At 39.1% G+C, this 25,576-nt stretch overlaps 1 protein-coding gene across 1 annotated transcript in view; it reads left to right on the top strand.

Annotated features, from left to right (window-relative positions):
* Positions 1-25,576, top strand: part of LOC105528395 (protocadherin alpha-13) — a 130,576-nt gene that overhangs the window by 20,680 nt on the left and 84,320 nt on the right. The window contains exons 4-5 of the mRNA XM_011965124.1: positions 16,565-16,571; positions 21,442-21,473. Coding sequence (XP_011820514.1) covers positions 16,565-16,571; positions 21,442-21,473 — 39 coding nt within the window. The remainder of the gene's footprint in view (positions 1-16,564; positions 16,572-21,441; positions 21,474-25,576) is intronic.

Consider the following 25,576-nt stretch of genomic DNA (forward strand, 5'->3'; position numbering starts at 1 on the left):
GACAGAGTCTTGTTCTAAACCTCCGCCTCCTGGTTTCAAGCGATTCTCATGCCTCAGCCTCCTGAGTAGCTGGGACTGCAGGCACATGCCACAAAGCCCAGCTATATATATATATATATATTTTTTTTTTTTGGTATTTTAAGTAGAGATGGGGTTTTGACATGTTGGCCAGGCTGGTCTCGAACTCCTGATCTTAAGTGATGCACCTGCCTTTGCCTCCCAAAGTGCTAGGATTACAGGCATGAGCCTCTGCGCCCAGCCCTTTGCCCATGTTTTGATGAGGTTGTTTGGTTTTTGCTTGTTAATTTGTTTAAGTTCCTTATAGATTCTGGATATTAGACCTTTGTTGGATGCATAGTTTGCTGATATTTTCTTCCGTCCTGTAGGTTGTCTGTTTACTCTGTTCATAGTTGTTTTAATTTTTTTAATTTTATGGGTATATAATAGGTGTATATATTTATGGGGTACATGAGACATTTTGATACAAGCATGCAATGCACAATAATCACATCATGGAAAATGGGATGGCCATTCCCTTAAACATTTATTCTTTGTACAAACAATCCAATTATGCTCTTTTAGTTATTTTAAAATATACAACTAGATTATTTAGACCATAGTCACTTTATTCTGCTATCAAATACTATGTCTTATTCATTTTTTTCTATTTTTTGTCCTCATTAAAAATCTCCACCTTCTATCCACACCCCACTAAACTTTCTAGCCTTTGTTAACCATTCTTCTACTGTTTATCTCCATGAGTTCAAATGTTTTTGTTTTTGTTTTTTTCCTTTTTGAGACAGGTCTTGCTGTGTCACCCAGGCTAGAGCGCAGTGGTATGAACAGAACTCACTGCAGCCTTGACCTCCTGGGCTCAAGCAATCCTCCTGCCTCAGCCTCCTGAATAGCTGGGACCACAGGCATGTACTGCCATGCCCAGCTACTTTTTTGACTTTTTTTTTTGTGTAGAGATGAGGTCTCACTTTGTTACCCAGTTTGATCTTGAATTCCTGTGCTCAAGTGATCCTTTCACCTCAGCCTCCAAAAGTGCTGGGGTTACAGGCATGTGCCACCATACCTGGCCTCGTTTTGATTTTTAGGTACCACAAATAAGTAAGAACATATGATGTTTGTCTTTCTGTGCCTGGCTTATTTCACTTATAATGACATCCAGTTTCATCCAGGTTGTTGCAAATGACTGGATCTTCTTCTTTTTTATGGCTGAATAGTACTCCATTGTGTATATGTACCACATTTTCTTTTCTATTTTTTTAGACGGAGTCTTACTTTTTCACCCAGGCTGGAGTACAATGGTGCAATCTTGGCTCACCGCAACCTCTGCCTCGTGGGTTCAAGCGATTCTCCTGCCTCAGCCTCCCAGGTAGCTGGGATTACAAGCTTGTGCCACCACACCTGGCTAATTTTGTATTTTTAGTAGACACAGGGTTTCTCCATGTTGGTCAGGCTGGTCTCAAACTCCCGGCCTCAGGTGATCTGCCCACCTCAGCTTCTGAAAGTGCTGGGATTACAGGCGTGAGCCACTGTGCCCGGCCCATTTTCTTTATCCATTCATCTGATGATGGACATGTAGGCTGCTTCCAAATCTTGGCTATTGTGAACATTGCTGCAAGGAGCATGGGAGTGCAGTTATCTCTTCGATATACTGATTTCCGTTCTTTTGGTTATATACCCAGCAGTGGGGTTTCTGGATCACTTGGTAGCTCTATTTTTGGCTTTTTGAGGAAACTCCAAACTGTTCTCCATAGTGCTTGTACTATCCCACGAACAGTGTACAAAGGTTCCCTCTTTTTCATATCTTTCCAGCATTTTTGATTGCCTGTTTTTTGGATAAAAGCCATTTTAACTGTGGTAAGATGATATCTCACTGTAGTTTTGATTTGCATTTCTCTGATTATCAGTGATGTTGAGTGTCTTTTCATATACCTGTTTGCTATTTGTATGTCTTCTTTTGAGAAACATCTATTCGACTCTTTTGCCCATTTTAAAATTGATTATTAGATTTTTTTTTTTCTATAGAGTTGTTTGAGCTCCTATATTCTGGTTATTCATCACTTGTTAGATAGGTAGTTTGTAAATATTTTCTCTCAATCTGTGTGTTGTCTCTTCACTTTGTTGATTGCTTGCTTTGCTGTGCAGAAGGTTTTTAAGTTGATGTGATCCCATATATTTATTTTTTCTTTTGGTTCCCTGTGCTTACGGGGTATTACTCAAGAAATTTTTGCTCAGACCGATGTCCTGGAGAGTTTCCCCAATGTTTTCTTGTAGTTGTTTTATAGTTTAATGTCTTAGATTTAAGTCTTTAATCTATTTTAATTCAATTTTTGTATATGGTGAGAGATAGGGGTCTAGTTTCATTCCTCTGCATATGGCTATCTAGTTTCCCAGCACAGACTGCTTTTTCTCGAGTGTATGTTCTTGGCACCTTTGTCAAAAATGAGTTCACTATAGGTATGTGGATTTATTTTTTGGTTCTCTATTCTGTTCCATTAGTCTATGTGTCTGTTTTTATGCCAGTACTGTACTGTTTTGGTTACTATATCTCTATGATATAATTTGAAGTCAGGTAATGTGATTCTTCCAGTTTTGTTCTTTTTGCTCAAGATATCTTTAGGTATTATGGCTATTTAGTAGTTCCATATAAATTTTCAGATTGTCGTTTCTATTTCTGTGAAAAATGTCCACAGTATTTTGACAGGGATTGCATTGAAGTTGTAGATTACTTTGGGTAGTATGAACATTTTAACAATGTTGATTCTTCCAATCCGTAAACATGGAATATCTTTTTTGGTGTCCTCTTCAATTTCTTTCATCAGCGTTTTACATTTTTCATTGTAGAGATCTTTCACTTCTTTGATTAATTCCTAGGTATTTAATTTTATTCATGGCTATTTTAAATGGGATTACTTTTTAATTTCATTTTCAGATTGTCACTGTTGACATATAGAAATACTACTAATTTTTTTATGTTGATTTTGTATCTGGCAACTTTACCGAATTTATTGTTATAATAGTTTTTTGGGGTCTTTAGATTTTTCAAAAATGAGATTATATCATCTGCAAACAAGGATAATTTGATTTCTTCCTTTCTAATCTGGATGTCCTTTATGTCTTCTCTCTCTCTCTCTCTGTTTTTGAGATGAGGCCTTGCTTTGTTGCCCAGGCTGGTCTCGAACTCCTGGGCTCAAGCAATCCTCCCTCCTCAGCCTCTCAAAGTGCTGGGATTATAGGCGTAACTCACTTGGCCTGGCCTAGGAAACCTTTTATTTCTTTCTGTTGTCTAATTGCTCTAGCTAAGAGTACTATGTTGAGTAACAGTGGTGAAAGTGGGCATCCTTGTCATATTCTAGATCCTAGAGAAAAGGCTTTGAGTTTTGCCTACTCAGTATACTAGCTGTGAGTCTGTCATATATGGCTTTTACTATGTTGAGGTATGTTCCTTTTATACCCAGATTTTTTAGGGTTTTTAAAATTTCAACAGTTTTGGGGAACAGGTTGTTTTCAGTCGTATGGACAAATTCTTTAGTGGTGATTTCTGAGATTTTGGTGCAACTGTCACCCAAGCAGTGTACACCATACTTAATATGTGTAGTCTTTTATCTCTAACTCCCCTCCCACCCTTCCCTCCAAGTCCCCCAAATCCATTATATCATTCTTAAGTCTTTGCATTCTCATACTTAGCTCCCACTTGTATGTGAGAATATACAATATTTGATTTTCTATTTCTGAGTTACTTCACTTAGAATAGTGGCATCCAGGTCCACCCAAGCTGCTGCAAAAGCTATTATTTTATTTAGTTTATGGCTGAGTAGTATTGCATAGTGTATATATGCCACATTTTCTTTATCCACTTGTTGGCTGATGGGCATTTAGGTTGGTTCCATATTTTTGCAATTGTGAATTGTGCTGCTATCAACATGTCTTGCGCATGTGTCTTTTTCATATAATGACTTCTTTTCCTTCGGGTAGATACCTGAGAGTGGGATTGCTGGATCAAATAATAGCTCTACTTCTATAACTTTAAGAAATCTCCAAACTGTTTTCCATAGTGGTTGTGCTGGTTTACATTCCCACCAACAGTATAAAAGAGTGTTCTTTTCACCACATTCATGCCAACAACTATTCCTTTTTGATTTTTAAATTATGGTCATTCTTGCAGGAGTAAGGTAGTGTCTCATTATGCATTAGGAAATTTAGTATACAATAAAGACAGCATTTTTACTGAAGAAAGGATGCATTTTAAAAAACAAGTATTTTCAAAAATATAGGAAGGATTGTGGTTACTTATCGAAACAGTAGTACAGTCGGAAAAATTCAGCACAATATGTATTAGTGGAATTCATCTGATCAAACTTAAAATATTATTCCTTGCATTATAGTTCTGAGCAGGTACCATAGATAATAGTTCTTCTGTGTTGTTCACTTTAAACTAGAGCAAGAAACTTTTCTAATAAGTGGAATTGGGATGCTGTGTAGCTGATGTTGGCCTGGTAAATGCTTAATACACATATATGTGCATATATATGTATGCATATACATATATTATAAATTTCACTGATATAAAGGATGTTTGGTAAATAGTTTAAAAATAGTAATAAAACATATAATTCTCCCTATTATCAATTATCATAGAATGTTTTCCTCGATTTTTGCTGAACTTTTCTATCCATGACCTATCTATGGTTGTAATTGACAAGTGTAGTTCTCATATGAATGTCTGTTGGTATTTTCATTTATCTTAACAAATAATATAGAGTAAAATGACAAAGACATTGAATCTTGACCTGTTTGTCAATGATGTGACTTCCTTGCTGCATTGGATAATATCTCTTAAATAATGGAAAATTATTTGATTATTTTTGTCCTATTCACAATGTAACAGCTACAAATATGATACACTTTTAAAAAATTATAGTATACTTTAACTTTTTTTATTTCAATAGGTTTTTGGGGAACAGTATTTGGTTACATGAATAAGTTCTTTCTTTAGTGGTGATTTCTGAGATTTTGGTGCATCCATCACCCGAGCAGTATGCATTGTACCCAGTTTGTAGTCTTTTATTCCTCACCCCCTTCCCACCCTTTCCCCCGAGTCCCCAAAGTCCATTGTATTATTCTTATGCCTTGCATCCTCATAGCTTAGCTCCCATTTATGAATGAGGACATGTGGTGTTTGGTTTTCCATTCCTGAGTTACTTCACTTAGAATAATGGTCTCTGGTTCCATCCAGATTGCTGAGAATGCCATTATTTCATTCCTTTTTATGGCTGACTAGTATTTCATGGTGTATTATATATATTTATATATACCACAATTTCTTTATACACTTGTTGATTAATGGCCATTTGGGCTGATTCTGTATTTTTACAATTGCAAATTGTGCTGCTATAAGCATGTGTATTCAAGTGTCTTTTTCATATAATGACTTATTTTCTTCTGGGTAGATACCCAGTAGTGGGAATGCTGGATCAAATGGTAGTTTTACTTTTAGTTCTTTAAGGAATCACCACACTGTTTTCCATAGTGGTTGTACTAGTTTACATTCCCACCAGCAATGTAAAACTGTTCCATTTTCACCACATTCTGGCCAACATCTATTATTTTTTTATTATGGCCATTTTTGCAAGAGTAAGGTGGTATCACATTATTGTTTTAATTTACATTTTACTGATAATTAGTGATGTTGAGCATTTTTTCATATGTTTGTTGGCTGTTTGCATATCTTCTTTTGAGAATTGTCTATTTATGTCCTTAGCCCACTTTTTGATGGGATTTTTTTTTTCTTACTGATTTGTTTGAGTTCCTTGTAGGTTCTGGATATTAGTCCTTTGTCTGATGCAGAGATTGTGAATGTCTTCTCCCACTCTGTGGGTTGTCTGTTTACTTTGCTAATTCTTTTCTGTGCAGAAGCTTTTTAGTTTAATTAGGTCCCATTTATTTATTTTTGTTGTAGTTACACTTTCTTTTGGGTTCTCAGTCATGAATTTTTTGCCTAAGCCAATGTCTAGAAGAGTTTGTCCGCTGTTATATTTTAGAATTTTTATGGTTTCAGGTTTTAGATTTAAGTATTTGGTTCATCTTGAGTTGATTTTTGTATAAAGTGAGAGATGAGGATCCAGTTTCATTCTTCTCCATGAGGCTTGCCGGTTATCCCAGCACCATTTCTTAAATAAGGCATCTGTTCCACACTTTGTTTTTGTATGCTTTGTAAAGATAAGTTGGCTGTAAGTATTTGACTTTATTTCTTGGTTCTCTGTTCTGTTTCATAGGTCTGTGTGCCTATTTTTATACCAGTACCATGCTGGTTTGATAACTATAGCCTTTTAGTATAATTTAAAGTCAGGTAATGTGATGCTTTCAGATTTCTTCTTTTTATTTTGTATTGCCTTGGGAATGTGGGCTCTTTCTTGGTTCCATATGAACGTTAGGACTGTGTTTTTCTAGTCCTGTGAAGAATGATAATGACATTTTGCTGGGAATTGCATTGAATCTATAGATTGCTTTTGACACTATGGTCAGTTTCACAGTATTGATTCTTTCCATCCATGAACATGGAATATATTCCATTTGTTTGTGTCATCTGTGATTTCTTTCAGCAGTGTTTTGTAGTTTTCCTTGTAGAGATCTTTCACCTCCTTGGTTAAGTGTGTTCCTAAGTGTATTAGTCAGGGTTCTCTAGAGGGACAGAACTAATAGGCTAGATGTGTATATAAAGGAGAGTTTATTAAGGAGTATTAACTCACACAATCACAAGGCCCAACAACAGGCCATCTGCAAGCTGAGGAGCAAGGAATCCGATCTGAGTTCCAAAGCTGAAGAACTTGGAATCCGATGTTCAAAGGGAGGAAGCATCCAGCACAGGAGATGTAGGCTGGGAGGCTAAGCCTGTCTCATCTCTCCACATGCTTCTGTCTGCTTTTATTCTGGCTGCACTACCAGCTGATTAGATCGCATCCACCCAGATTGAAGGTAAGTGTGTCTTTCCCAGTCCACTGACACAAATGTTAATCTCCTTTGATAATACCCTCACAGACACACCCAGGAACAATACTTTGCATCCTTCAATTCAATCAAGTTGACACTCAGTATTAACCATCACAAGTCCACCCCTTGTCAACATGAACCCATACACACCTCCTGAAATTACAGATAATCTTCAAATTAAGACAACAAGGTCATAATTATTCCCAACATAATACAACTATCTTTCATACAACCAAGAGTGCACTAATTCCTAACCCAAATGCTATTACATAAAGTTAACATTTAAATGTTGATATGAAGTCAATAAATCTTATGTCACATGATAAATGAAAAAGGAGATAAAATGCAGATATTTTCTTAGCAGAAGTATATAAATGCACAAACATGTTTTTAACAAAGAAGGAGGAAATACTCATGACAATTATAGTCCTCATTTCTGCAACTGGTCGTGTAGTTTGTAGCTGGTATTGATGACTACTTTCTTCTACTACTCATTCTGTATTCCCTTTGTCTTCAGCAAGCACCTCAGCAGGTAGTGGTTTTTTTCCTGGTGTAGTGACCCAAACCTTCATTCCCAAAGGATCTGGGCCATTTGTAGTCCTGCCTGGATTGTGCTGTTGTAGTTTCCCGTTAACCTTAATCACAGGGCATGGTAATACTAAGAGACACCTAAGGGATCTCGAGTATTCCATGCATACTCTTCCTTACCTCCATTGTGGAGTAGTAGACTGATTTCATCTTGAGAGTCTGGGACAGTCACCCCAGTCAACACTGTAACTTCCTTCTTAGGCTGTTGGTTTAAAGGTAGGAGGAGCCCAAAGTGTCCAGGTGGCAATCTTAATTTCCAGTTTAATGGAATCGTTGTTGTGTCTTCTGGTGGTAGCATTCCTCCCTCTGGAACTAAGACCTCTAGGCCAGCAGAACATAATGTCACAGGGACAGGGAGTAAAAATTTTGCTAGTGGGTCACTAGGGGTGATGGTAAGTGGTGCCACTTCCACTTCCACCCTTTGATTCCTGGACCCATGAATTCTGGTTATGGGAGAAACAGTACCATATATTGGACGCTGATTCAGAGCATACACAACCTTCTGGAGAATTTTGCCATAGCCCTGCAAAGTATTGTCACCTAGTTGACATTGTAATTGTGACTTCAGAAGGCCACTCCATCAGTCTATCAACCCAGCTGCTTCAGGATGATGGGGAACATGGTAAGACCAGTAAATTCCATAAGCATGACCCCACTGCTGCACTTCTTTAGTTGTAAAGTGAGTGCCTTGGTTAGAGGCAATGCTATGTGGAATATCATGATGGTGTATAAGGCATTCCATGAGTCCACAGATGGTAGTCTTGGCAGAAGCAGTGTGTTCAGGATAGTCAAACCCATATCCAGAGTAAGTGTCTATTCCAGTGAGGACAAACCGCTGCCCTTTCCATGATGGAAGAGGTCCAATATAATCAACCTGCCACTAGGTAGCTGACTGATCACCCTGAGGAATGGTGCCATATCAAAGGCTCAGTGTTGGTCTCTGCTAATGGCAAATTGGGCACTCAGCAGTGGCCATAGCCAGGTGAGCCTTGGTGAGTGGAAGCCCATGTTGCTGAGCCCATGCGTAACCTCCATCCCTGCCACCATGGCCACTTTGTTCATGGGCCCATTGGGTGATGACGGGGTGGCTGGGGAAAGAGGCTGAGTGGTGTCCACAGAACGAGCCATCCTATCCACTTGATTATTAAAATCCTCCTCTGCTGAGGCCACCCATTGGTGAGCACTCATATGGGATACAAATATCTTCACAGTTTTTGACCACTCAGAGAGGTCCATTCACATACCTTTTCCCCAAATTTCTTTGTCACCAAAATTCCAATCATGCTTCTTCCAAGTTCCTGACCATCCAGCCAAACTACTGGCTACAGCCCATAAATCAGTATATAATTGCACATTTGGCCATTTCTCCTTCCATGAAAAGTGCACAACCAGGTGCACCGATTGAAGTTCTGCCCACTGGGAAGATTTCCCTTCATTGCTGTCCTTCAGGTATGTCCTTGGAAGGGACTGTAGTGCTGCAGCTGTCCACTTTCAGGTGGTGCCTGCATATCATGCAGAACCATCTGTGAACCAGGCCTTAGTCTTTGCTTCCTCTGTCAACTGATCATAGGGAACTCCCCATGGGGCCATTGATGCAAGCTGGGGAAGAGAAGGCAGGGTGGCAGGAGTGGAGACTATGGGCATTTGAGCCACTTCCTCATGTAACTTACTTGTGCCTTCAGGAACTGCTTGAGCCCGATCACATATATACCACTTCCATTTGATGATGGAATGCTGCTGTGCATGCCCCACTTTATGGCTAGATGGGTCAGAAAGCACCCAGTTCATGATAGGCAGTTCAGGTTGCTTGGTGACTTGATGACCCATAGTCAAATGTTCAGTTTCCACCAAAGCCCAGTAAGAGGCCAAGAGCTGTCTCTCAAAAGGACAGTAGTTAGCTGCAGAAGACGGAAGGGCCTTGCTCCAAAATCCTAGAGGCCTCCACTGTGATTCACTTATGGGGGCCTGCCAAAGGCTCCAAACAGCATCCCTATCTGCCACTGACACCTCAAGCACCATTGGATCTGCTGGGTCATATGGCCCAAATGACAAAGCAACTTGCACAGCAGCCTGGACGTGTTGTAGAGCCTTCTCCTGTTCTGGACTCCATTCAAAAGTGAGAGCCTTTTGGGTCACTTGATAAATGGGCAGGAGTAATATACCCAGATAAGGAGTGTGTTGCCTCCAAAATCCAAATAGGCCCAAATAAGCCTCTTTTGTGGTTGTAGGAGGGGCCAAATGCAGGAAATTATCCTTCACCTTAGAAGGAATATCTTGAGAGGCCCCACTCCACTGGACCCCTAGAAATTTTACTGAGGTAGAAGGTTCCTGAATTTTAGTCATTTATTTTCCATCCTCTGGCATGCAAATGTTTCACCAATAAGCCCAGTGTGTTTGCTACTTCTCACTCACTGGACCCAATCAGCAAAATGTCATCAATGTAATGAACCAGTGTGATATACTATGGGAGGGAAAATCAATCAAGGTCTCTCCAAACAAGATTATGACACAAAGCCAGAGAGTTGATATACCCCTGAGGTAGGATGGTAAAGGTATTTTGCTGACCTTGCCAGCCAAAGTAAAATTGCTTCTGGTGGGCCTTATGGACAGGAATGGAGAAAAAGGCATTTTCCAAATCAATGGCTGCATACCAGGTACCAGGAGATGTGTTAATTTGTTAAAGCAATGAAACCACATCTGGTACAGTAACTGCAACTGGAGTTACCGCTTGATTAAGCTTATGATAATCCACTGTCATTCTCCAAGATCCATCTGTCTTCTTCACAGGCCAAATAGGAGAGCTGAATGGGGATGTGGTGGGAATCACAACCCCTGCAGCTTTTGAGTCCTTAATGGTGACACTAATCTCTGCAACCCCTCCAGGGATGTGACATTGTTTTTGATATACTATTTTTCTAGGTAGAGGCAGCCATAATTGGCCTTCCTATTTGGCCTTTCCCATCATAATAGCCCTCATCCTACCAGTCAGGGGGCCAATGTGGGGGTTCTGCTAGCTGCTAAGTATGCCTATGCCAATTATGCATTCTGGCACTGGGGAAATGACCACAGGACGAGTCCAGGGACCCACTGGACCCACTGTAAGTCAGACTTGAGCTAAAATTCCATAAGCCTTTACTTTAACTGGAGGATCACAACGACGTTTTGGGTCCCCTGGAGTCAGCGTCAGCTCAGAGACAGTGTTCAGTAATCCCTGACATGTCAATCATTTCCCTTTTCCCAATATACAGTTACTCTGGTAAAAAGCCATAGGTCTCCATGGGGAAGGATGGGAGAAAGATTAACAGCATAAATTGTTGTCAGTATAGTGGGGTCCTTCCTCAAGGGGACCCAGCCTCCCCTTCATTCAAGGGATTCTAGGTCTGTAAACTGGTTTAAGTCTGGAAATTGATTGAGGGGCTGTGATTCTCTGTTTTTATAATTCAAATTAGTCTTTTGTCCACTTGACCTGGAAGTTTTCTGCTTATATAAATTAAATAAGAACGCAATAGGCTTCCTATCATTTTCACTTCTAGGAACACATGATTAATAACTGATGCCAGAGATCTACATGAGTCAGACTATTCTGATTGCTCTTTTGCCTCTGCTGTCCATTATGATAGTTACGTTCACCTTGCCTTTGACAGTTGAGTGGCCCCTGCCACCCCAAGATCCAATTATTCCCATTGCATTTAAATTTTGTAGTTGAGTAACTGTGGTTCCTACTGTAAAATTTGGTATACAGAGAAGAGCAATCACAAAGCTCTTCAAGGATGCAGGTGCTCCCCTCACAAATCTATTTTGCAAAGTATTAGTTAAGGGTATATCTTCTGGACCCTCCCAGCTGGGATGAGTAAGTCTAAAGTGACTAATCCACTCCACCATCCCAATCTCCCTAAACCTTTGGATCCCTTCCTCTACATTAAACCAAGGGAGATCAGGCATTTCCAGCTTGTTCACAGTGGGCCATCTTTTAATCCATATTTCAGCTAACCAAGCACATAAATTATTAGAACCTTTTTTAACTCCCCGAGCTGCAACATTAAATGCAGAATCCCTGCTTAATCTGCCCAAATCAATAAATTCAGCCTGATCCAATGCCTTAGATCTATATTCCTTCCACCATTATCCCACACCCTTAATATCCATTCCTATGCCTGTCCTCCAGATTTTTGCTTATATAAATTGGAAAGCTCAAGCAGTTCTTTTTGAGTGTAGCACACCTCCTCGTGGGTCACACTCTGAGCCTCACCCCTAGGGCCCTCCTGGGACTTTAGTCTAGTTATAGGTCTAGAAGCAAACAGTGGTGGTAGGGGGTGGGTCCTGAGAAGAATCAACATTATCTTGCCTGGCAACCGCCTCAGGGGAGACCATCACTGTTGCCTCAGGCAGTGCAGGATTTATCTCCTCAGACATAAGTGAAAAGGGTGATAGCAGTGTGAGTTGGGGAGGGCATGTTGCCACTACTGGGGATGAGAAAACAGTTTCTTCTGGCAAAAAAAAAGTTCATCAGAATTTACAATCTCAGTGTCCCCAGCTCCATCAGGGTCCTTTCACATGTCCCCATTCCAAATTTCAGGGTCCCATTCTTTTCCAGTCAATGCCCCCGCTTCAACAGTGGACACCTGGCAAGGCTGTGCATGCACCATTCATTTCAGGTCAGCCACTGGTATAAGAACTTGTGTCTGACTTCCCGCAATTTTAGCTCTTTCTCTACGGGAGATAAGACTCTCACTCAGGGAAATCTTAGCAGATTTGAGGCTCAGTATCTGCTTCTGAAGCCAGGAATTAGAATCCCTAAGTACATCATTTTCTTACCTCACTTTGTCCAGTGAACTTAGGAGCAACCAACCAACTTCATTATGTTCCTTGGTTCCCCACATATGGTCAAAAGTATTATATATAGAGTTACTAAACTTGCCTCTCATGAGTGGTGAATCAGGAGCATCAGATGAATTTATTTTACATAACTCTGTAAACAGTTCATGCCAAGGACTATCAGTATTCTCCATACTACTAGAAGTACAGTCCTTAGCATTTTTGGGTCTAATCATATTAAGCAGCCAACTCCAGAAACCCCAAAACCAATGAAAGAACTCCATCCTTAATATTCTGTTCCTCTAGAACCACTGCTGGGACCAAAATCTGTATTAGTCAGGGCTCTCTAGAGGGACAGAACTAATAGGATAGATGTATATATAAAGGGGAGTTTATTAAGGAACGTTAACTCACATGATCACAAGGTCCCACAATAGGCCATCTGCAAGCTGAGGAGCAAGCAAGCTAATCCAAGTCCCAAAGCTGAAGAACTTGGAGTTCAATGTTTAAGGGCAGGAAGCATTCAGCACAGGAGAAAGATGTAGGCTGGGAGGCTAAGTCAGTCCAATCTCTCCACGTTCTTCTGCCTGTTTTTATTCTGGCTGCGCTGGCAGCTGATTAGATTGTGCCCACCCAGATTGAGGGTGGATCTGCCCTTCCCAGTCCACTGACTCAAACGTTAATCTCCTTTGATAACACCCTCACAGATACACCCAGGAACAATACTTTGCATCCTGTAACCCAATCAAGTTGACAGTCAGTATTACCATCACACTAAGTATTTTGGGGTTTTTTTTTCCAGCTGTTGTAAAAGAGATTGAGTTCTTAATTTGATTCTAAGCTTGGTTATTGTTGATGTATAGCAGTGTTACTGATTTGTGTGCATTGATTTTGTATCCTGGAACTTTACTGAATTCATTTATCAGCTCTAGGAGCTTTTTGGATGAGTCTTTAGGGTTTTCAGAGGACATGATCATATTGTCAGTGAACAGCAACAGTTTAACTTCCTCTTTTCCAATTTGGATGCCCTTTATTTCTTCCTCTTGTCTGATTTCTCTGACTGGGACTTTCAGTGTCTATGTTGAATAGAAGTGGTGAAAATGGACATCCTTGACTTATTCCAGCTCTCAGGGGGAATGCTTTCAACTTTTCCCCATTCAGTATGACGTTGGCTGTGGGTTTGTCATAGATGGTTTTTATTACTTTGAGGCATGTCCCTTCTATGCCAATTTTCTTGAGGGCTTTTATCATAATAGGATTTTGAATTTTATCAAATGCTTTTTCAGCATCAATTGAAATGATATATGGTTTTTGGTCTTCATTCTATTGATATGATGTATCATATTAATTGATTTGTGTATGCCGAATCATCCTCATATCCCTGGGATAAATCCCACTTGGTCATAATAAGTGATCTTTTAACTGTATTGTTGAATTCAGTTTGCTAGTATTTTGTTGAGGACTTTTGCATCAATATGCCAGATATATTGGCTTGCAGTTTTATTTCATTTTGATGTGTCGTTGTTTGGCATCAGGATAATACTGGCCTCATAGAATTAGTCTGGAAGTTAACCCCTCCTCTACTTTTTGGAATAGTTTGAGTAGAGTGGTACTAGTTCTTTAAATGTTTGGTAGAATTTGGCAGTGAAGCCAGTGAGTCCCAGGCTTTACTTTGCTGGGAGATTTTTGTTACAATTTTGATCTAATTACTTGTTATTGGTCTGGTTAGGTTTTAATTTCTTCATAGTTCAACCTTGGTAAGTTGTATGTGTCTAAGAATTTATCCATTTCCTCTAGATTTTTAAATATATTGGCATATAGTGGCTCATCATAGCCACTAATGATCCTTTGAATTTCTGCAGAATCCATTGTAATGGCTCATTTTTCAGCTCTGATTTTATTTATTTGGGTCTTCTCTCTTTTTTTCTTCATTAGTCTGTTTAAAAGTTTGTCGATTTTATTTATCTCTTCAAAAGATTGACTTTGTTTTGTTGATCTCTTGTATTTTCATCATTTCAAATATATTTCTGCTTCGATCTTTATTATTTTCTCTACTAATTTTGGATTCAGTTTGCTCTTGCTTTTCTAGTTCTCTAGGATATACAGTTAGGTTATTTAATTGAGGTTTTCATTCTTTTCCAATGTAGGCAATTACAGCTATAAATTTCCCTCTAATAGTACTGCTTTCGCTGTATCCCATAGGTTTTGGTATGTTGTGTTTCCATTATCATTTGTTTGAATCAAATTTTCAATTTCCTTTTAAATTTCTTTATTGACTCACTGGTCATTCAGGAGCATATTGTTTAATTTCCATGTGTTTGTATAGTTTCCAAAATTCCTATTTTTTATTTCTAATTTTACTTCATTGTGATCAGAGAAGATTCTTGATATGATATCATTAAAAAAATGTTTTAGGACTTGTATTGTGGATAGCGTATGGTCTATCCTTGAGAATGATTCATGTGCTGAGGAGAAGAATGTGTATTCTGCAGCTGTTGGATGAAATGTTCCATAAATATCTATTAGGTCAATTTGTTCTATAGTGCAGATCAAGTCTGAAGTTTCTTTGCTGAGTTTTTGTCTATGAGTTCTGTCCAATATTGAAAGTGGGGTGTTGAAGTCTCCACCTATTATTGTATTGTGATCTCTCTATCTCTTTTAGCTCTAATACTATTTCCTTTTTGTATCTGGGTGCTCCAATGGTGGGTGCATATATATTTATAATCATTGTATTCTCTTGCTGAGTTGACCCCATTATCATTATACAAAGACCTTCTTTGTCTCTTCTTACAGTTTTTGTCTTGAGATCTATTTTATCTGTTATAAGTGTAGTTACTCCTGCTCCTGTTTTGTTTCCATTAGCAAGGAATATCTTTTCCCAACCCTTTATTTTCCAGTCTACGTGTATCTTCATAGGTGACGTATTTCTTGTGGGCAAAAGATCATTGGGTCATGTCTTTTCATCCATTCAGTCACTTTATGTCTTTTTATTGGAGGGTTTAGTCCATTTACATTCAGTATTTTCATTTAAGTAGGAACTTACTCCTGCCATTTTGTAACTTGTTTTCTCGTGGTTTCATGGTCATCTCTCCCTTCTTTTTTTCTTCTCATCTTCTTTTTCATGAAAATAATTTTCTCTGGTGGTAAGATTTAATTTCTTGCTTTTTATTTTTTGTGTATCCATTGTATTTTTTTTGATTTGAGGTTACATGAGGTTTATGACTTATCTTATGACCCATTATTTTAAATTGATGGCAACTTAACAGATAGCATAAACAAAAACAAACACACAAAAGGAAAACTAATAAAAGTTCTACACTTTAACTTTATCCTCCTGCTTTTTAACTATGTTGTGAAAAGTTGTCTTTTTTTTTTTTTCTTTGAGACAGAGTCTTGCTCTGCTACCAGGCTGGAGTGCAGTAGCCTGATCTTGGCTCACTGCAACCTCCACCTCCCAGGTTCAAGCGATTCTCCTGCCTTAGCCTACTGAGTAGCTGGGACTACAGGCACGTACCACCACACCCAGCTAATTTTTATATTTTTAGTAGAGACAGGGTTTCACCATGTTGGCCATGATGGTCTCTATCTCTTTACCTAGTGATCCACTCATCTTGGCCTCCCAAAGTGCTGGAATTATGGGTGTGAGCCACCATGCCTGGCCAGATTGTCATTATTTCTGACCAGTTCATCATTTTTTTTTTCTACCTAAGATAAGTTTACATACTACAATTACACTGTTATAATATTCTGTGTTTTTCTGTATCTTATTCTTACCTGTAAATGTCTGGGCATTGAAGAGCTAGGTATTTCTTGTAGTCTTTGCAGTCTGGGCTTGTTTGTCCCTGTCCTTGAGAAGGTTTTCCAGAAGGTTTTTATTTGAAGGAGCTTGGGCCTTAATCCCAATAATGCTGTGGTTTTTGCAGGCTCATAGAGGTACCATCTTGGAGGTGTTGAATAAGATCCAGAATGATTATCTGGATTGCCAGGCAAAAACACTTGTTCTTTTGCCTTCTGTCAAACAGTTTCTTTCTTTCTCTCTCTCTTAAGGTGCTGGGCCACCTTGAACTAGGGGTATGGTGATGCAAGCACTCCTGTGGCCCCCACCTTGGATTGTCCTGGGTCAGACCTGTAGCCAGCACAGCACTAGGTCTTGTCCAAGGCCCACTGTAACCACTACCTGACTACCACCTATGTTCACTCAAGGCCCTAGGGCTTTAAGATCAGCAGGGGGTGATGCCAGCCAAGTTTGCATCCTTCCATCCTTTAGGGTAGCAATTTCCCCCAGGCCCTGGACAGGCCCAGAGATGCTACCTGGGAGCCAGGATTGGAGTCAACATACTTAGAAATTTGCCTGATGTTTTATTTGACTATGGCTAAGCCAGCACTCAAAACAAGACAAAGTCCTTCCCATTCTTCCTTCCCCTTTCCACAGACAGAGATGCCTCTCCCTGTGGCCAATACTACCACTGGTCCACAGGGATTCTGCCTGGCCACTGCTGATGTTCACTTAAAGCTTAACAGCTGTTCAGTTATGTTGTGGTGCATGCTGCCAGGCCTGGGACTCTTCAAGGAAGTGGGCACCCCTCTGTCCTGGGGAAGATCCAAATATGCTGTCCAGGAGCCAAAGCCTGGACTTGGGGACCCCAAGAGCATGCTTGTTGCTCTACTCCACTGTGGCCAAACTGGTACCAAAGGTGCAAGACAAAATCCCCTTTACTTTTTCCTCTGTTTCTGTCAAATGGAAGGAGTCTTCCACTGTAGCCACCACAACTAGGAATGCGCTGGATCACACCTGAAGTCAACACATCTCAGAACCTAAGGCCCACAGCATACTACCTGGATATCACTGCTGGTTATTTGGTGCCCAAGGGCTCTTTAGTCAGCAGGTGATTAATCTTGCCAAGACTGGGTCCTTCCCGCCAAGGCAATGGGTTTTCTATTTGTCCAGTGTGTGTCTAGAAATATCATCCATGAGCTAAGGCCTGGAATGGGGGCCTCATGACTCTGCTCAATGCCCTGTCCTACTGTGGCTGAGCTGGTATCCAAGATGCAAGACAAAGTCTTTTTACTCTTTACTCTCCTCTCCTTAAGCAGAAGGAAGGAGTCACTTTTGTTGCTGCAAGCTTCACTGCCTGGGATTAGGGGAGAGGTGGCACAAGCACTCCCTTAGCTGCCCCAGCCGATGACTTCCTAGGTCGTATGCCACCCTATCCCTCTGGTTCTGAGCGCAGTCCAGCACTAGGAGTTACCTAGGAATTGCAATCCTTGTGTCCTAGATTGTCTTTCAAGTTTACCTAGAACCCCAGAACACTTAAGCCCATAGTGTTGAGGCTTCCTGAGAAACTCAAGTTCTCACTACTGGGATAAGTGATTTGCCTCTGGCTAGGTCTGTTCCAAAAGCTCCCTTCATGTGCAGCTGCTGGCTGAGTCCAGCATGGTGTTGCTCCCTGCTATGACAGCACTAAGTTTAATGTAAAGTTCCCCAGTTGCTGTGCTTTACCTCCTCCAAGTGCGCAGACTCTCCACATTGCTCAGCTGCTGCTGGGGGATATGCAAGGGGTGATGGTGGTGATTCCACAGTGTCTCTCCAACCCTCTTCAATGCGTCTTTTAGTGATATGTTGTTAAATCCAGGCATTACGATTGCTCACCTGATGTTTGGTTCTTGTAATGACACTTTTCTGTGTGCAGATAGTTGTTACAATTTGGTGTTCATGTGTTGTGGGGGAGATGGTGTAGGCTTCTATTCCACTATCTTGCTCTACCTTGATAGTCTGATGTCAGAAGCTCTTTTGTTTAATTAGGCCCCATTTGCCAATTTTTGTTTTTGCTGCAAGTGCTTTTGGAATCTTTGTCATGAAATCTTTGCCAGGGCCTATGCCCAGAATGATATTTTCTAGGTTTTATTCTATGGTTTTTATAGTTTTAGGTTTTACATTTAACTCTTTAATCCATCTCCAGCTGACTTTTGTTCATACTGAAAGGAAGGGGTCCAGTTTCGATCTTCTGCATATGGATAGCTAGTTATCCCAGCAATATTTATTGAGCAGGAAGTCCTTTCTCCATTGCTTGTTTTTATTGAAGATCAGATAATTCTAGGTGTGCAGCTTTATTTCTCGGTTCTCTAACCTGTCCCATTGCTCTGTGTGTCTGTTTTTGTATTAGTACCATGTTGTTTTGATTACTGTAGGCTTGTAGTATAGTTGAAGTTGGGTAGGGTGATGTCCTTTTTGTTCTTTTTGCTTAGGATTGCTTTGACTATTTGGGCTCTTTTTTTGATTCCATATGAATGTTAGGATAGTTTGTTTTTCTAATTCTATGAAAAATAATGTTGGTAGTTTGATAGGAACATCATTGAATCTGTGAATTGCTTTGGACAATATAGTTACCTTAACAATGCTGTTTCCTACCCATGAGCATGGAAGGTTTTTCCATTTGTTTGTATCATCTCTGATTTCTTTCAGCAGTGTTTTATAATTCTTTTTGTAGAGATCTTTCACATCCTTGATTTGCCATATTCCTAGATATTTTAGTTTTGTGTATGTCTTTTTTAAATGGGATTGTGTTCTTGATTTGGCCCTCAGCTTGGATGTTGTTGGTGTATAGAAATGTTGACTTTTGTACATTGATTTTGTATCCTGAAACTTTGCTGGAGGTTTTATCAGATCTAGGAGCTTTTTGGCAGAGAATATAGGGTTTTCTAGGTATAAAATTATATTGTCTGCTAAGACAGATAGGTTGACTTCCTCTCTTCCTATTTGGATGCCTTTTATTTCTTTCTCTTGCCTGATTTCTCTGGCTAGGACTTCCAGTAGTATATGGAATAGGAGTGATGAGAGTGGGCATCCTTGTCTTATTCCAAGTCTCAAGGGGAGTGCTTTGGATGGTATCAATCCTTTTAAACTTATTGATGATTGTTTTAGATAATGTTCCATGTGTAATTGAGAAGAATGTATATTATGCTGTTGTTGGTTGAATGTTCTATAGATGTTGCTATGATATGAATGTTCATGTTCCCCAAGTTCATATATTGAAACCTAATTCTCACTGTGATGGTATGAGGAGGTGAGACCTTTCAAACATAATGAAGTCATGAGAGCAGAACCCCGATGAATGGGATTGACATCCTTATAAAAGAGGCCCCAGAGAGGTGCCTTGCCTCTTTCACCATGTGAGGACACAGCAGGAATGTGACATCCATGAACCAGAAAGTGGCCCCTCCCCAGACACTAAATCTGCTGATACCTGAATCATGAACTTCCAAGCCTCTAGAACTGTGAAAAATAAATCTCTCTTGTTTATCAACTACACAGCATATGGTATTTTGGTATTTTGTTATAATATCCTGAACAGACGAAGACAGATATCCTTTAGGTTAGTTGGTTTTTAGTGTTGCTCACATCTTTCATTTCCTGGTGATCTTCTGCCTAGCTGTAATCCATTTTTGGAAGTGGGATATTAAAGTCTTCAATTATGACTATTGAATTGTCTATTTCTCCCTTCATTTCTGCCAGTTTTTGCTTCATGTGTTTTGGGACTCTATTACTAGGTGCAAATATGTTTTTAGTTGCTATATCTTCCTAATTGGCCCTTTTGTCATTATAAAATGTCCTTCTTGATTTCTAGTAAAATTTTTTGTCTTGTAGTCTGTTTTGTCTGATATTAGTGTAGTCGCTCCAGCAATCTTGTGGTTGCTGTTTGCACAATGTATGTTTTCCTATCTTTTACTTTCAATCTGTTTGTATCTTTGAATCTAAAAGTGTTTCCTGCAGACAATGCGTAGTTGGATCTTGTTTTCTTAAAAACTCTAGTCTGACAATTCCGCCTTTTGATTGGGTTCTTTAATCTAGTCACATGATGTTACTATTGATATATTTGGATTTATGTTTGTTATTTTACTTCTTTTTCTACATGTTTTAATTCTCTTTTTTCCTATACTTTTCATTTACAGATTGCTTTTTATTAAGTGAATATTTTAGAATGTAACATGGTAATTTTTAAACTAAATTTTAAACTGTATCTTTTGAGTTATTTTCATAGTAGTTTCTCCAGAGTTTACCATATATATTTTAGCTTATTGGTATCTGCTTCAGATTTATATTAACTTAATTCTAGTGAGATATAAATATGTTACTTCTAGATAGCTTTATTCCTCTTCTGCCTTTTGTATTATTGTTACACATATTACATCTTGTGGTGGATTGGACTGTGGGCCTCAAAAATACATGTCCAGATACTAACCTTTGAAACCTGTGACCTCATTTGGAAATGAGTCTTTGAAGACATAATTATATTAAAGATTTGGGGATGAAATTACCCTAAAATTTTCAGGTGGGTGCTAATTCCAATGAAAAGTTTGTTTTATTTTTTAAATAAGAGATAGAAGATGAGAAAACAGACACAGAGGAAAAGGCCATGTGAAGATGGAGGCAGAGATTGGAGTGATGTCAACAGCCACCAAAACGTGGAAAAGGCAAGAAACAGATTCTCTGTAGAGCCTCTAAAGGGAGTGCAACCCTGCCAACATCTTGAGTTTTGATTTCTCCTGCCCAAATCTAGGAGAGAAACTGTCTTAAGCAGCCCACTGTATAGTAATTTGTCACAGCAGCCACAGAAAACCAATGCACATTTATAGGTATTATATACCCAACAATACATCACTATAATAATTATTACTTTATGTAATCTTATATTTTTTAGAGGCACTAAGAGAAAAAAGGAGAAATTAAATATTAATAGCATTTCTTATTTGTTATTGCTAGTTCTATTCATTTATTCTTGTGGATTCATACTACCACCTGGTATCATTTTTTTATCAGATACAGCTGTTCTCCCATGCACCTCTTTTATACTGTAATTGACAAATGTGTTACATTTCTATATGTTTTTGGTCCAACAATCGTTTTACATATTGTTTTATGCAATTAGTTAGACTCAGTTTTCTATTTCACCTTCAAAGTGTGGCCCTTAGGCCAGGTGCGGTGACTCACGCCTGTAATCCCAGCACTTTGGGAGGCTGAGACGGACGGATCACAAGGTCAAGAGATCGAGACCATCCTGGCCAACATGGTGAAACCCTGTCTCTACTAAAAATGCAAAAATTAGCTGGGCGTGGTGATGTGCGCCTGTAGTCCCAGCTACTCAGGAGGCTGAGGCAGGAGAACTGCTTAAACCTGGGAGGTGGAAATTGCAGGGAGCCGAGATCACGCCACTGCACTCCAGCCTGGTGACAGAGTGAGACTGTGTTTCAAAAAAAAAAAAAAAAGTGTGGCCCTTAGAACTTAAAGTCATACTTTGGTTCATCAAATCAGTTCCAAGAGTAGGTGATCTAGCCCTTTCATTCTAAACACTACACGTGTAGTACTAGAGTACAATATTGTATTTGTTTATTTTTTCAGAATTAGGGTCTTGCTATGTTGTCTAGGCTGGGGTGCAGTGGGGCAATCATAGCTCACTCTAACCTTGAACTCCTGGGCTCAAGGGACTTTTCCTGCCTCAGTTTCCTAAGTGGCTAGGACAATAGATGCACACCACTACACCCAGCTAATGCATTTTTTTTGACAGACATAAAGCACAGTTTTTTCACAATAGATGGACAACTATAAAGCAAAAATATAATTTTGCTAAATGATATTAAGCCACAGATCAAAAAGTCCTAGACTTTTATACTTACTTGAAAAAACCTCAAATTTGCTGAACGTCATTGTATTAAGAGCTAATCTGTCTGGTCCAATCACATACTATATTTGCCTACATTCAAGTTTCATATTTCTACGTTTTGATAAACCTTCACACTAGATTTTCCTCTGTGCTGCAGATAAAAATTTTCCTCAACAGTGTCTGAAAAGGGAGGCCTGCCACCACTACCAAACCACTCTACCTGAGATTAGATTATTAGATAGTGCCTAACCTGAGATGAAAATATGCTGATACAACATTCTGTAAAAAAAGCTCTACTATGTTATAAGAGAGCTCATACTATATTATGGTTTCAAAGGTAATAAGAAACGTATCATCAGATCATCACTATGGTAGCTATTTAAGGGACTTTAATAAAAATTTGACAGTTATCATGAAACACTGGCCACCTCAATTTTAAACAGTAAGCACAAGAATTACTCCCATAAAAATTATAAGCATAACAGGACACTTTTTGGCTACTATTCAATACTGACTTGGATGTTCTAGATAACACAAGATACGATATATATGTGAATATCTATACATATATATTTATAGATATCAGTGTATATATACAGTATATATGTGATTTTAGAAAGGAGGATAAATATATGTTACATGATAAAACTTACAGTCAATATAATTTTACACTTGTAAAATCCCAGAGAACAAATATAGACCTAAAAAAGAGTTAAATAAAATGATTAGTTTAAAAAATAAGTATAAAGATTGTAACTTTCCCACATACCTTCAAAGTGTAGAAATCCCACTAAGCAAAAAGTGGTATTTCTACCAAATATAGATAAAAGAAAATGCATATTTAAATGTCTCTTATCCTCCATGAAACTCATCAAAAACAACAAAAAGTACAGCAGACAAAAAAATAAAGTCACATCTTTGATGAAACTCTGTAAAACATTTGAACCTCAACCATGATGTACATGAAGATAAGCTACTAAGTGCCATGAAGATTGGACCAAGATATGAAAATGCTAGGAGAGGATGCCTTTCACTGGAGATCTTGGAAAGGGCTGGTAGATTGGTGTTTTCTAGAGTAGTGATTCTCACTGAGATGCAAAACCAATGACTCCTAGTTTTGGAACAAAAAGATCTAGGTACAGAGGCTAAAGGCAGGACTCTCTCATAATCCTATTTGTCAACACAAAATAGGAGAGAAGGCAGGACAAAATCTGATAGTGAGCAGATGCACCATTATTTCAAGATTGAACCTAAGGATGTGGCAAGGTAAGGGGAAAAGTCGGGATGACAAGTTGCCCTGCAGCCGCCAGTTTTCATCAGTTGAAGATATATTAAAACTATGGCACACATAAGCCATTCCATCCAACAGTAAATATGGCTATACTGCAAGCAGTAAAAAAGTGAACAGCCTCTGCTTCCATACAGTCAAGAACAAAAAGAAACACGTGACAAGGATGAGGAAAAAAAGTGGAAAAGAATAAAGAATTTAAAAGAATTGGAGGGAAAGCTATAGCTTTGGAATACAGAAAAAGGAGGTACAACATGCTACTAATAGATGTCTTCAAAGAGACCAAATACATGGATAAGGGGGAAAAAATCCAAAGACATCATTCAAGAAAAAATTTTGAGATACAAATAAACTTCAGACTTTTACTTCCAGTAGTGGAAGTCTAGTTTGTCTTTAGCCAATGGCATATCAAGGATAACAGGTGGGCCATAAGAACGGTTGTTGGACTGCAGTTTTGGACTCTATTACTACATGTGTAGTATTTAGGATAAAAGAGCTAGGTCTTCTCATGTCAGCACTTATTTGACCAATGGGAGTATGATTTTAAGTTTGTAGGGTCACATTTTGAAGGTGAAATACAAAAAAAAAATTTATAGAAAGATAAATTTTTGATCAGATGCAGTATCTCACATCTACTGCAGCAATTTGGGAGGCTAAGGTGAAAGGATCATTTGAGCCCAGGAGTTTGAAACCAGCTGGGCAACATAGTGAGACCTTATCTCTACAAAAAGTAAAAAAAAAATTAGCTGGGCATGGGGGTGCTTGGCCTAGGTGTTCAAGATCAGCCGGGGCAACATAGTGGGACTCTGTCTTTACAAAATATTTTTAAAAACTAGTTGGATGTGGCAGTGTGTGCCTGTAATCCTGGCTACTTGGGAAGCTGTGGTGGGAGGATCACCTGAGCCCAGAGAAGCAGGGGCTGCAGTGAGCCATCTTCACACCACTGCACTCCAGCCTGGACGATGAAGTGAGATTCTGCCTCAAAAAAAGGACAAAATGAAATATCAGCAATGAAAAGTCCTGCTAAAGAGAAGTTTTGTTAATTCATAATTTTAATGTTTATCTGGTCATTTTATCCAAAAGGCAAAAATCTTTAGCCTCCCTTATCTTTGGGATATCCTTCTCTCTTAAATGTTGCTTTCTCACAAATCCCAGTTTACTTGAATAAGAATGTAATGTTATGCCAAAAGTTAAGGAGGCATGTGGTGGGACAAATCCTACTGGGTGGATGCTTTCTTCATTCTTTCCACAAATGAAATCTTCTGAAAATAGACATCAGTGGCAGTTTAAATAGAGAAATGGAAAAAGGGAAGCCAAAAATCTGAGAAGCGTGTGAAGGAGGAGTTTCTGTGAAGATTTCCCATGCTGTTCTCTGTATGCATTTTTCCTTTTTCCTCATGCCCTAATGTATATCCACACATACTATCCCTCTAGATGCTGCTCAGAATTTCTAAACCTGGTATAATTGGAGGCTTGGCTGCAGACCTAAAAGTAAAGGGCCTAAAAGTTGGGTACATCTTTACAGTTGTATTTCATTTGTTTAAGGCAGAAAGAATAAACTTTCATTCCAAAGCAGTTAGCTTGCTTAGCAGCATTAATTTAAAATGAAGAAATGTAAATCCTAATCTCTGGCACTGAAGCAGAAAATTAGTTTTGGTTTTGAAATTTGGTGAAGAATAAGTTCAATTTTTATGGGCTGTTTTGCATCTTGGTGAGATCTAATGAGGTCTGTACTTTTGACTCTACCTAATAGGCTGACATCTTTCCTCCTTTAATTTTATCTGAGACTTGGTGTCAATGATTTTTTTGATTTCTTAATTCAAAAAGGTAAACTAGCCAGGGAGTATTTACTACTTACATTGCCTTATATCACAGTGTGCCCTTTCTAGTTCCCTGGAAGAGATAAGGAATGGGTTTGTGTGTTCAGGGAGGTAACTGGTTTTTAGTGGAACACTGGAGTTATCAATCCCACTCTTAATGTTAAAAAGAGAATACCAGAGCTACCCCTCTCCCCACCATTTTAATCAGCAATTTTTAAATTTTTTTCTTTTTTTTTTTTGAGACGGAGTCTTGCTCTGTCACCAAGGCTGGAGTGCAGTGGCCAGATCTCAGCTCACTGCAAGCTCCTTCTCTCGGGTTCACGCCATTCTCCTGCCTCAGCCTCCCGAGTAGCTGGGACTACAGGCACCCGCCACTTCGCCCGGCTAGTTTTTTTTTGTATTTT

This window comes from Mandrillus leucophaeus, unplaced genomic scaffold (assembly GCF_000951045.1).
Source record: "Mandrillus leucophaeus isolate KB7577 unplaced genomic scaffold, Mleu.le_1.0 Scaffold714, whole genome shotgun sequence".
Classification (NCBI taxonomy): Eukaryota; Metazoa; Chordata; class Mammalia; order Primates; family Cercopithecidae; genus Mandrillus; species Mandrillus leucophaeus.